Source organism: Labrus bergylta, chromosome 2 (genome assembly GCF_963930695.1).
Source record: "Labrus bergylta chromosome 2, fLabBer1.1, whole genome shotgun sequence".
In the NCBI taxonomy this organism is placed as follows: domain Eukaryota; kingdom Metazoa; phylum Chordata; class Actinopteri; order Labriformes; family Labridae; genus Labrus; species Labrus bergylta.
In genome coordinates this window covers 1,260,896-1,273,718 of record NC_089196.1, presented here as the reverse complement: position 1 = coordinate 1,273,718, position 12,823 = coordinate 1,260,896, and the positions used below count along the sequence as shown (strand labels likewise).

General features: G+C 42.7%; 1 protein-coding gene across 1 annotated transcript; it reads right to left on the bottom strand.

Annotated features, from left to right (window-relative positions):
- Positions 1 to 4,635: 4,635 nt before the first annotated feature.
- LOC109985938 (vesicle-associated membrane protein 1-like) lies at positions 4,636 to 9,372 on the bottom strand. The gene is made up of 3 exons (XM_020636402.3): positions 9,218 to 9,372; positions 6,266 to 6,409; positions 4,636 to 5,071 (listed from the first exon to the last, which is right to left on the bottom strand). The coding sequence occupies exons 1-3, from the start codon at positions 9,218 to 9,220 to the stop codon at positions 4,940 to 4,942; spliced, it is 279 nt and encodes a 92-aa protein (XP_020492058.1). The 5' UTR covers positions 9,221 to 9,372; the 3' UTR covers positions 4,636 to 4,939.
- Between the last annotated feature and the right edge of the window lie 3,451 nt (positions 9,373 to 12,823).

The following is a 12,823-nucleotide window of genomic DNA, read 5'->3' as shown; positions in this document are numbered from 1 at the left end:
TTTATTCATTCAAGCTTTATTTCAGTTGAAAAATTGTTGAAGGCATTTCCAGTGACGTCGAGAGTAGACTTAACCAAACAGAATCAAAACAAAGGTTTGCAGCAAAACAATGAAATTAATTACACAAATACAGAGAAGTTTAAAATTTCAGTTTTAAATTAAAACAAAGGTTAAAAAAAACTGTGGAAAGTTTCAAAGTATGCTGTCAGAGGTGCTTCTTGTCCACAAGCAGGGCAGGAAACTTCTTGGGGCCCAGGCCAGTAAGATGCCCCTGAGGGCTGACAAACTTTAAACACAGCAGTGGCTCAAAACTGGCACATTTTTACAGTAGGAAACATCCCTAAAGGGGCCCCATCTGACATCTCTCCCTCTCGTTACCCTGCTAAGCATCTCAGGCATTATTCCTGTTAAAACACAGTGTTCGACAATGAAAGTAACTGAAGGAAAATGAAGAGGAATTATCGGTCTGGGAGGGGAAAAGAGACGAAGAGGAGTAAGCGGCAGGACACTGGAAGACATGATGAAGTTGAACGCTGTTTGGAGGGGCCCCAAATACATGTTTGCCTATAGGACCCCAACAGACTGTAGAAAAGCCACAGCATGCTGTAAAGTGTTGTGTCTGAATGCAGCAGAGCAGCTATAAGGAGGTTGTTTTTCTTTTGTTTCTTCAAATGAAGGGATTGTCAATGGAATTTGTAACATCAGCCATTGACAGGTTGGCTAACTTAGTGGTTCCCAAAGTGGGGGTTGGGATCCCCTGAGGGGTCACAACACACTGAGAGGGGGGTCACGAGATTCCTTCCAAAAACATATGAAATTAAAAATGACTTAGAATTGCATATTTTACCCATTTTTGTAAAAATATAGGCTACAAAGAAGTTCAAGAGATTAATTATGTTCTGCTTCTAGCATATCTTACAATAAATTACTAAAATAATATTAGCCTTTTAGTCTGCCAGGCTGTGCGCAACATTAAATGTTTTAACCACCTCCATGGACACTGTGGGTCCCCAGTCTCTAGCATCTTATTTTGGGGGCCAAAAAGTTTGTGAAGTCTTGGGCTAGCCCACCTGTTGAGTAGAGAGACCAGTTTAATAAAGATTGTGGCATTTTCCCAGTTCTGATTGCAATTGTTAATTAATTGCTTATATATATGTGTGTGGTAAAAGATCCACTACAGTATCCATTTGTTCATCTCACATGTGGTTTTTTTCTAAAGATTTATTTTGGGGCATTTTCTGCCTTTATTGGAGAGATGGGACAGTGGATAGAGTTGCAAATTAGAAAAAGTGAGACTTTGTTTTTGTCTTTTGACATTTTGTTGAGTAAATTATTTTGTCTGCACTCCAGTATCTTCTTAATCCCACATGGTGACAGAATGAACCAACCACATTATGGACCCAGCAGAACTTTTAGAAAGTTTTGACTGAAAAACATTTTTTTTTTTTTCATAAGGCTCACCAAGAAGTGAGGAGCACTGCAGTGGTTAATCAGTCTCAATGAACCAGGACTCGCTTGGCCATTTTTCCTGGTAGCCATGGAGGCCTGAGAAAAAAAAAGTGGCCACCATGGCTCGTCTCGCCCTTTTCTGCTGTCACCGTCCAGCTTCCTGGAGTCTTAGTAGCCCCATCAGCCAGTGTGCCAGTCTCCCAGCTTCCAAAAGACTCAGCCCCTGTGGTTCCCAGTGACCTGGCTCTTTTGCTCCACAGAGCCTCAGCCACCCTGTGCCCCAAAACCTTTGGAGAAGGCCCGGCCACTCCTGGATCCCTGTGGCCTGGTCAATACCTTCCCCTGTTTCTCCTTAGATGGCAAGGCTTAAAACCTCCCGGCCTCCCTCCTGACCTGCTCTCTGCTCTTGGTTGGCCTCCTGGCTGTCATCCCAACCTGCTCCACCTTTTTTGTCATCCTCCTGACTGCCTTCCTGAATTGTTCAGGCCTCATGCCCTGCCTTCAGGTCGACCGCCTGATAGTCATGAGAAAAGGAAGTCTTGGCCGGAAGCTTTCTTGCTGGTTAGACTGAAATGCCCGAAAGTTGGCCACCATTCCCATGGGCATACATCATCCTCAGACAATAGCCAGTGGGTTCCAAGACAGGTTCCTTATCAACAGTCACATTTCCCCCTCCGAAAGTCTCATGCTTTCCTCTGTCTGTCCACTAGATGGCCTCAGACATTCATCTCCTACCATCCTAAACCTGACTGAGGATTCAACAGAACAAAAAATCCTGAAGTTACTCTGCCTGCCTGCTGTCTACCTCTGTGTCCTATTTTTCTCTTATTTCTTGCACCCAAAGTTGTGACATATGGTTGATTCAAATGAGTGTTTTTTTTTCACCTTGAAAGTTTTATACAAAAGGCTTCAGTACTTCACAATTCCTCTGAAAATAATTGATAAACATTCAAAAGCAGAGGATCTCAAATTTGGGGAACATCCAACATGATGAGTTTTTTTTTTTTTTTTTTTAAGCTATCAGCGCTCCTCTCCATGAATGAAATGGGGCAGCTGTGGCTCAGATGATAGAGTCGTCGCCGGGGTTGGTGTTTGGATCCCCAGCTCCTGCAGCAACACGTCTGATGTGTCCTTGGGCAAGACACTTAACCCCGATTTGCACCCGCTGCTTCATCTGCAGTGTGTGAATGTGTATGAATGGATGAGTTAATACTGATGGACTCTTTACACAGCAGCCTCTACCATCAGTGTGTGAATGTGTATGAATGGATGAGTTAATTCAGCAGCCTCTACCATCAGTGTGTGAATGTGTATGAATGGATGAGTTAATACTGATGGACTCTTTACACAGCAGCCTCTACCATCAGTGTGTGAATGTGTATGAATGGATGAGTTAATTCAGCAGCCTCTACCATCAGTGTGTGAATGTGTATGAATGGATGAGTTAATACTGATGGACTCTTTACACAGCAGCCTCTACCATCAGTGTGTGAATGTGTATGAATGGTTGAGTTAATACTGACGGACTCTTTACTCAGCAGACTCTACCATCAGTGTGTGAATGTGTATGAATGGATGAGTTAATACTGACGGTCTCTTTACTCAGCAGCCTCTACCATCAGTGTGTGAATGTGTATGAATGGATGAGTTAATACTGACGGTCTCTTTACTCAGCAGCCTCTACCATCAGTGTGTGAATGTGTATGAATGGTTGAGTTAATACTGACGGACTCTTTACTCAGCAGCCTCTACCATCAGTTTGTGAATGTGTATGAATGGTTGAGTTTATACTGATGGACTCTTTACTCAGCAGCCTCTACCATCAGTGTGTGAATGTGTATGAATGGATGAGTTAATACTGATGGACTCTTTATTCAGCAGCCTCTACCATCAGTGTGTGAATGTGTAGGTGTGACCTGCGGTGTAAAAGAGCTTTGAGTAATTTAATAAGCGTCAGGGAAGTAAATGTTCATGTTTCAAGTGACTGTATCGATAGTTTACTTATGAATGTATTTAGGTTATTGTCTCACTTATGAAGCCTTAGAATATACAACGTGTTTCAACTGATTAAAATATGGATGTGTGTTAATATTGTTATTCTTAAAGTTAATATATAACTTCAGCAGTGGTCACTGTTCTTAGTGGTTTATTAACATCATAACCTCTGATAAGAAGACATGAATGTAATCATTGACAGTTTCAGGCTGTCACATTTTCAGTGCTCCTGTGAGATGATATGGAAAGATAGAATGAGTGAGATAACACTGACCTCTCGTCCCTGGAGGAGCCGCTCTGAACGAGCCAGCTGACAACTTCAGAGGAAAGAGAAATCAAGTATAATTCTCTGGTTGTTTGGAAGTGATTAAGGCACACCTCCACAAACCTGGCAGGATGGTATCAGATATTGTGAGATTGTTGCAAATGCTTTACCTTTCCTTCATGTGTGGGTGCACCTTAGCCTGCATCAAACACACAAAGGCCCAATCCCAGTCTCCACCCTAAAGCCTAAGCACTGAACCCTCACAGATGTTAAAGACGTGAGGAATGATGTGCCCGAGTCCACAAGGGATCAGAGATGGTTTAAAAAGTAAGGACTGGACCAAGAGGCAGCCTCCTCAAGTGTTGAAAAATGAAGCCAATCAGAATTGCATAAAGCAGCAGTTCCTCAAGTGTCCACTTGAGGCTTGCTCTAACAGCCCCTGAAGTCCCATACATCACATGTTGCCTGGAAAAACAAGATGAACAATGACGTAAATAAAAGCAAAAAGAGCCAATCTTCAGAATGTTTTTGTTTGTGCTACAATACAGTGGTCATATTACAAAAAGTTGCTGGAGAGGTACCAGGTCACGTCCCGAGTGCTGCTGAGGTGCCCTTGCTCTGGTGCTGTGTAGCCCCCCCCCCCCCCACTCTGACATCTCTCCATTAAAGGCTTGTCCACAGGTCCTGTTTGTTCATGTGTGTGTGTATTACAGGCCAGTGTGTGTGAGAAGTGTAATTTGTCTTGTGGACAAAGATGTTCTTGAGAACTAAGCGTGTGTGGACGGGATTATTTTTTTAGATGGAGGAGGAAAACCTTTGTTTAACAAATACCTGCCTGCATGTGGAGTAGACCTTAGAGATGTGTTGATTCAGACATGAACACACCAAGAGACTCTTTTACTCCAGCTTCACAGACACTTTAATGATGCAGACAATTTGGAGTTTATTTTATTAGAGGCAGAGAGATTGGATGAGACAGAACATCAGGTAATTGTTTCTGATTTGAAACTACATCAGGCTGCAAATATTTACACGAGATGAACTGAAAGTGTTTTCTCCTCCATCGTCTTCAGACAGTTGAGTCAAACCGAACCAGCAACCGAGGCAGGGGAATGGATTCTGTGACTTCTTCCTTTGAGTGGTGGCCTTGTTTGAGATCCGATCCATACGATAAAGAAGTAGAAAGTGAGCAGCACAATGATGTTTGGTTGAAAATATTCAACTTAATTTTTAAACAATGGCAAAGATTATGAGTCCGATAATGATGAGTGCAGCGACCACTCCGACACTGATGAACACCAGTTTCCTTGTCCCTTTATACTTTTGCTTCAGCTTACGCGTAGTCTTTTCAAAAGTTTTACTCTGAAAGAGAAGCACACATAGATAAACTCAGATTATTGTGTCGTGTAACTAAACGTCTTAAATGCCTGATAGAGTTGGACATATGAATAAAAGATTATTCACAGCACAGCACTTTCAACACCATTTGAACTGCACGTGATGAAATGAAATGCACTTCTGTTGTTTCCTTCCGTTCCATTCTTTAAAGAAGAATATTCTCGATGATCACATCACTGTAGTCTTTCCGGTAGGGGTCGACTGATTATCCTCCTGGTCGTGATCGGGGGCCGATATCCGGCACTCTGTCGATTATCTGTATCAGCGTTTTATTTTACGATTGCCGATACAATAAATGACTTACAAAGAGCACTACTCTCACCACTCCGTCTCACCTATTGTCCCTCCCACAACACTATCTGATTGACAGGACGTCACAAAGTTAATATCCAATCAAAGTTGAACCCTTGACGCCACTGACATGCACAGAGACGAGAGTAGCAGGAGGAGAGAACATTTAGGCAAAGTCTTGTGTTGGAGTATTTTTAAAGTTATTTTTGGGAACGCAGAGTCTCATGATAATCCCCCTCACATCACATTTACTTGGTTGTTCCTTTATTCTGATAAAAATAGAATCTAGTGCAGCTTTAGGTCTTAAAATGGCTCCAAATTGTTGATGTGTTATCGTGCTCTGAGTGCTGAGCGACACTTGAGAGCTCCCAGCTGCACATCCTTACAAACCATGTGATCACAAAGTAAATCAAACTGTTTAGTCCTGTCTGTTTGCTTTTCTACTTCCCTGAGATCTTGGCCACAGCGTTATGTAACACAGGCCAACGGGGCTATGTGGAAATAGGTTGACCTTCTTTTTGACCCCCAGATGGACATTTACCTCATGGCATGTCCTGGACTCACTCTGTGGTACCCGGGGAGACCAGCTTACTTCATTCATCTTAGCAAACAATAGGAAATACCTCTCTAAAAATAGCCCCATCAAACACAATCAGGATGGAAATTGTACATTTGTTTTCCTCTCCAGCTCCTCCTAAGGTGTATTTTTAGACCTCAATGTGACATTTCCTATTTGTGAGCCTGCAGAGAGGGAGTCTGTAAACCATAAACTCCAGTCATTCCCCCGACCTTCACAAAGTCCACAGAGAAACTAAAGTGCTGTGTTGTCTTTCTTTCACCTGAACAGCTTCTCTGACACACTCTTACCTTTTCCAGCAGCTCGTCAGCTCTGTCCTCCAGGTCGTTCAGTTTGTCACCTCTCTCATCTGCCTTGTTCATGTTGTCCAGCATGATGCCCTTCACCTCCTCCACATCGTCCTGGGCCTGCTGCAGGCGGCTCTTCCCATTTTCCTGCCCAATCAACACATGAAGCATGATGTCAGAGTCTGGTGAGACATGTCTGAGACTGTAGCATCAAGATTTGAGTCGTCTTGAGCTTTAGGAAAGTTTTCCAGCCTCAATAAACCGATTCATTAAATAAAGATCAGTCTACTTCTCACAGTAAGGTTGAGCTATTAATCCAGTTTCAATTTCAGTTATGATTGAATCTTCCCAAAATCATGAGAACAAGATAATCCAGATTAAACGATTAAGGAGCTGCATGTGGTGTTGAGTTTGTTTTGTCATCATGTGTGAAAAAAGTTTCAAAGTGTAACATTTTGGTCACAAGCGTTTTTATCACCACTACCTCAGAAACAGAGTTAAACGCACAGTATGTACATTCCGCCACCAGGGGGCTCTCAATCAAAAATAACAAAAGATGACATTGAGGCTGGAGGGGAATCATGGGAGTGATTCTCTCTGCTACTCCTCCACCCCGATGAAAATGAACTCCGAGTTGACTGTTGTCAAGACATACCGACCTAAAACTGACCTGAGGAAGAGAATATGTTTTCCCGACGAGCTAATGTATCTGAGTATAATTCACCTGATGTTTTTTTTACAGCAGCACAAACAGCAACAGTACGGCAGCTTTCAGAAGTAGTTCACGCTTCCTTATACAGCGGCCATTTTCTCCAAAACGTCAGCAACATGCTCATCTCAGATCTAGTTGTTCAGACATGTGCACGATTTAAAGGTCACATATTATACAAAATCCTCTCCACCATGTTCCTCTAACTCTATTATGTGTCTCTAGTCTGTCTATAAACCCCCCAATGATGAGAAAAGTCCATCCTCTCTGTCTTTTGCCTGCTCCACTTTTCAGAAAATGTGTGCTCAAACAGGCTGTTTGGAGATTTTCCCTTCATGACATCACAAATAGCAGTAGCCCCTCCCCCAGGTGGGTGACACTCCCACAGCTAGGTGTTTGTTCTGCCCTCTGAGTCTGACTTCTCACCGTAAACAATAGGACATGGAGTGAGAAAGACCGAGACACCCAAGCCCTTCCAGAGAGGGGGGCATGGTCAGACACAGCTCATTTACATATTTAAAGATACAGACACAGAAATAGCCTGTTCTGAGCAGGGTTGAAATAGAGGGGTTTATAGGCATGATCAAATACAGGATCAGAGTGGATCTAGAACAAGAAACAAAATAAGAGCAGCTGAACTTAAGTCTTCAGTACAGAGAGATTAATAATTTATCATTCAAGTAAAATGAAGAAGAACAGGCTTTCCCAGTTCAGCAGAAAGTGTGGTGGCAGCAGAAGTGGAAAAAGAAAGCACCCCATGGAGGGGGCAGAAGACAAACAACAGTAGATCCAGGCTGATAAGAAGCCAGGAGCAGGACATGCAGAGAGCAGTTAGAGCGTAATGCAATTTGTATCCTGAGTAATGAGAGGAAACCCCCGTCTCAGATGTTGACAGGAACAGGAAACCAACAGATAGAACAAAACAAGAACGCTTTCTGCTTTGGCTCATAATTCACTCTCACTTCTCTTTAAAGTGCTGAGGGTCTGCTTTAGGTCTACTGAAGGTCTACTGAAGGTATACTGTTGGTCTACTATCCACAGGAAGTCAGGATTCATAGACTTTAATGAATTGAAGGGGTTAGACAGTGAACAATGAATGACCCAGTTACCCAGTTTAAAGAAAAGAGTTTGTGTTTAACAGTCAGCTGGCGACGTCTTTTCACAGGAACTGCTGCCCATTCCAGTACCCCTCCTTGCTTCCTTCCTCCCCTCACTCACTCCTTCCCTTTCCTCCCTCCTGTCTGTGTTCATGTCGGCCTACCTGGCACTAACCAGGGAACCAGGCAACATTTATTTATTTGATATCGTCTTATTATGATCATGTTCCATATTCTGTTATCTTATTTCATATTTCTTTTTTGTTATTTGTCACATTATAAAAGCTTTCATCTCTCTCCTCTGTTTTATTTCCTTTAATTGCTCTCCAGGCTCTTATTATTGTCATTAGAGCCTGACCTATTAATCGGCTGATATCAGCATATCTAAAGCCGTTTTCACATCTGCACTCCGGATAATATCTAGATTATATCTAGGGGGGGGTCTCCTGAGGTAAGAATCTCAATCTGAGCGGTGATGAACGTACATGCTCAGTTACTTTACATTTGAGTGAATATCTTGTCTTCTTTATAAAGTTTTTGATATCTGAGGGTTAGACACAATAAATGTGTATATCTATATTTATTTATCTCTACAGATCAAACATAGATCTTAGAAAGATATCGGCTGATACGTAGCAGCTTTTTTCCCCAACATCGGCCCCAAAACTCCCACATCGGTCTGACCCTAATTATTACACATAACAGGTCTTTGTTTTTAACCCTGTAGTGTCTCTGTCATGCATCTTATTTTCTTTCAGTGTAGAGGCTTATTATGGAAGTGACACTTTTGAATGCTGAATATGTGTTTTACTTTTAGAAATGTAAGTTCGTTAATTGAAGTTTGATTAAAAGTTGTTCAGACCCGAAGCTAAACTCTCTTCTAGCCTAACAGCCTGCCCTTCACTGCTCTTTTCTGAATCAATCCTCAACATTTAAAATAGCATAGACTGTCAACAGGTAGAAAGGGAGACGTCACAGGTGACATCGCCTACAGTGTCCTCTTTGCCAACTTTGACCTTCCTGAGCTCGTTTTTCAGCAGCTAGAACAAACTCTCCTCTCTCTGTCTTCTCTTCTCTCTTCTTGTGGAAACTGTTCGGTGTTATGAAAGTCATGTTGAACATATTATCAAACAGTCTTTATGGACTTACCATGTCTGTGGCGTCTCCTGCTGTGGTCGTGTAGAAGCCGTCACCGGGACGGATGCATTTAAAGTGCGCCTCCAGAAAGCTCCAGAAACAGGAAACACAACTACCGAGCTGCTGACAATTAAAACCTGTCTCTCTATATATGTCACACCTAGCTTCCGTTTTGTGGTTTGCGACTGTGTGTTTGTGATGCGTTCACAGTACTCCTGGAAACGTACAATCACAATGGTTGGTTAAGTGGTCACAGGCAGACTCTGTGAAGTCCCGGTATTTCCTATAAGGCTACTTGTACACTAAAGGGAAATTCAGTCACAACCGAACAAGCACGTCTGTGAACTATGGGAGGAAGCATGAGTACACCCTACTCAGGCACAGGGAGGACATTCAGACTGCACACAGAACAGGCCCCAGACAAATGGAGGGTTCAATCCTTAACCTTCTCTCTGTGACCTACACTCTGTAACCCCCATCACTCGCAGGCCACCATATTCCTCCAGATGTTGCATTCCCACAAAAAGGCGTCCTTGCTAGAGTCGATTTTGTTTTTTTTCATTTGAGGTATAGAGACATGGCAGACTTTGTGCAATTGTTGCACATCATCACACACACGGCAGGATTAGAGTGCTGTTGAGAAAATAATGATCAGCTGGTTAGTTGCACCATTGGTCACCCACAACCAATCAGGGATATACCTGTATGTTTGGCGTTTGCTTTGGTTGCCACTACAGTGCAGACAATACTCTATTTAGGATTTGGTGCCATGCCTGCTGCTTCCTCTCTCTATCTGTTGGAAGTTGCTTTAACAGTTAAACAGTTAACACTTAAAGTTTAACTGTTGTTGTTTTTTCAAAGTGTAATCTTGTAAACTGAGCAACTCTCCTCAGATGCCTTGCTCAAGGGCACATGGACTGACACCTCTCCAGCTACCACACCAATTTCCAGACTTGGTCTCAACGCACTTCTCTTAAAACATCTCAGCTGTTTTGTTTGTTTGGTCATCCATGACTTTGTAAAACTAGGAGACTGCACAGGCTCTCAATCAACTGCGTCACTCAAAATTCCTCTGAGGACTCCTCAGTTCATTCAGTGATAACTAAGACATAGTAAGATAGTAAATAGTTTTGTGATTATGAACTAGTTATTTCATTCTGTAACAAAAAGAGGATATACACAAGCTCAGGATCTATAGCTACTATCGGTCATAGTGTTTGGAAAGTGAAACATGAGAAAGAGGAAGTGGAGTAATTCTCACATTTCTTCCTCTCAAAGGTTATTATTGCTTCTTTGTGGGAATTTCTCACAAGATCTAAAACCCCCTTTTATTTAGCATATTTCTTTACCTTGACACCCACAGCTGACGCTCTGTAAATATAAATTATCGGCTCCAACAGCTAACCTCTCTAAAGCGTCTTGTGACATCGCCACAAAATGTTTAAGTGTCTGTAAAAAATGATGTATTGGGGTATTTCAAAGAAACAAAAACAAAGGTGTATGCCTACAGTTATTGAAACATTTGTATCATTTAAGTACTATGTAAGCAAATATTCCATTGATACAAATAATGTATGTGTGGGGATCAATCAGCCGGTGTGAAATGTAAAATTACCAATGTTATAAAGGCAGGATGTGGTGCAGGGGAGAGGGAGGAGAATCAGTGAGCCGAGGGGAAAATGACAGAAAGGTGTAGCGCCAGGAAAAACTTTTCTGCAGCTGCGATAAAAATCATAGTCGTGTGGTGTAAAAGTGTTTTATAGAAGGAAAACAGCACTGCACGTCTGTGTGTGTTTGGTCAAAAGGACTAAAAACAAAATCCCTTCCGCGTCTCCTCACTTGTGCTCGGATACGCATGGTCGGGCTGGAACAATGGAACAGAGTATTCATTCTACCTGGATTTTGGTGAGATCGTCTCTTTTAAGGGCACAAGAAATTTATGTATTATAGTGTGTCCGTACAAGTGCAATGCAAAATAGCTCAACAGCGCCTACCTACATGAAAACCCTAACCCTACCCTACCCATGTTGAAAATGCAGAGAAAGTCAGTGGAAGTCATCGTCTAATGTCAACAGGAGGTTTTTTTTTTTTTTTTTTTTTGAATGTCAAAAAACACCATATTTTCTCCGTTTAAAGGGTACCTGTTTGAAAGCATCCGCCCGAGAGCGTTTATCTGATCAATTCAAGTTTGGTGTCAAATGAAAGTAGACAAGTTGAAGAATAAAAGTTGTGCTCAAATCACGAGGTGTCGAAATAAGATGTGGCCGTGGCGTGATGTCAAAGTTTGATATTGTTTTTGGCATTGCGCCAAAAACAGAAAATGTTTATAACTGTACTATGCAGTGTTCAATCATCACCAAAAAATTCATGCATGCAAAGAGCCCGCCCTGAACACATCAATACATTTTTTTTTAGTTTTTAATCAGTCACAGTTGACTGATTAAAAACACACTGTTGACAACAGGAAGTTACTACTTCTGAGCACTATTTTATTTGCATTTGCCATTGCTACACAGTTGTTTATATCTTCCTCAAAATCGCTCTTGACCATCCAAGACCTTGGCTATACGACCTTTCGAAGCTCAAAGGCCTGCCCCAAAAGCTGTTCCCTTATGGACGCGTTGTCAATTGTTATTTGAGGGGCTTAAAATTGCTAAACATGGTCATATACACACAACAGCGGTAAGAAGAAAGGCGGGGGAATAGCGATGTATGTGAATGAGAGGTGGTGTAACTCTGGGCACATCACCGTTAAAGAACAGCGCTGCACTAAGGATGTGGAGCTGCTGGCTGTAAGCATTCGGCCATATTATCTGCCGAGGGAGTTTTCAAACGTCATTGTGGTGACTGTTTACATCCCCCCCTCGGCAGACGCTGCTGCAGCCTGTGAACTCATCCACAGTGTAATATCTCAGCTACAGACATCGCACCCCCAGTCTCTTCTTCTCATCTCAGGAAACTTTAATCACGCTTCCCTGTCTGCCACTCTCCCTACTTTCACTCAGTATGTTGACTGCCATACCAGGGACAATAAAACTTTGGACTTACTGTATGCAAACAGTGCAGTCCAAGGATGCATACAGATCATCACCCCTCCCCCCCCTGGGCCGCTCAGACCACAACCTGGTGAGACTGCAGCCATTTACATACCTATGGTGAAAAAACACCCCCCACAACCAGGTATGTGAAGAAGTGGTCTAAGGAGGCCACTGAGGCGCTGCAGGACTGCTTCGACACCACTGACTGGGAGGTGCTGTGCAGCCCACATGGGGAGGACATCGACGGTTTAACTCACTGCATCACAGATTACATAAACTTCTGTGTTGGGAACACTGTACCCACCAAAAAATACAGTGTTTCTCCAACAACAAACCCTGGGTGACCCCTGAGCTGAAAACCCTGCTCAATGAAAAGAGAAGGGTTTTTAGATCTGGAGACAGAGAGGAGCTGAGGAGGGTGCAGAAGGAGCTCAAGAGAAAAATCAAGGAGGGGAAAGCCAGCTACCGGGAAAAGATGGAGGAGCATTTACAACATAAAAATGCAAGAGAAGTCTGGAGGGGCCTGAATAACATCTCAGGTCACAGCAGAAGGCGTGGGAGGGGCCCTGAAGCAGGAGAC

What these genes read in the sequence shown, in the direction of transcription:
- LOC109985938 (XM_020636402.3), bottom strand. An exon ending in CTGACGAGCTGCTGGAAAAG is followed by an intron (nt 5,072 to 6,265) that starts GTAAGAGTGTGT and finishes CTTCTCTTTCAG; the next exon opens with AGTAAAACTTTTGAAAAGAC.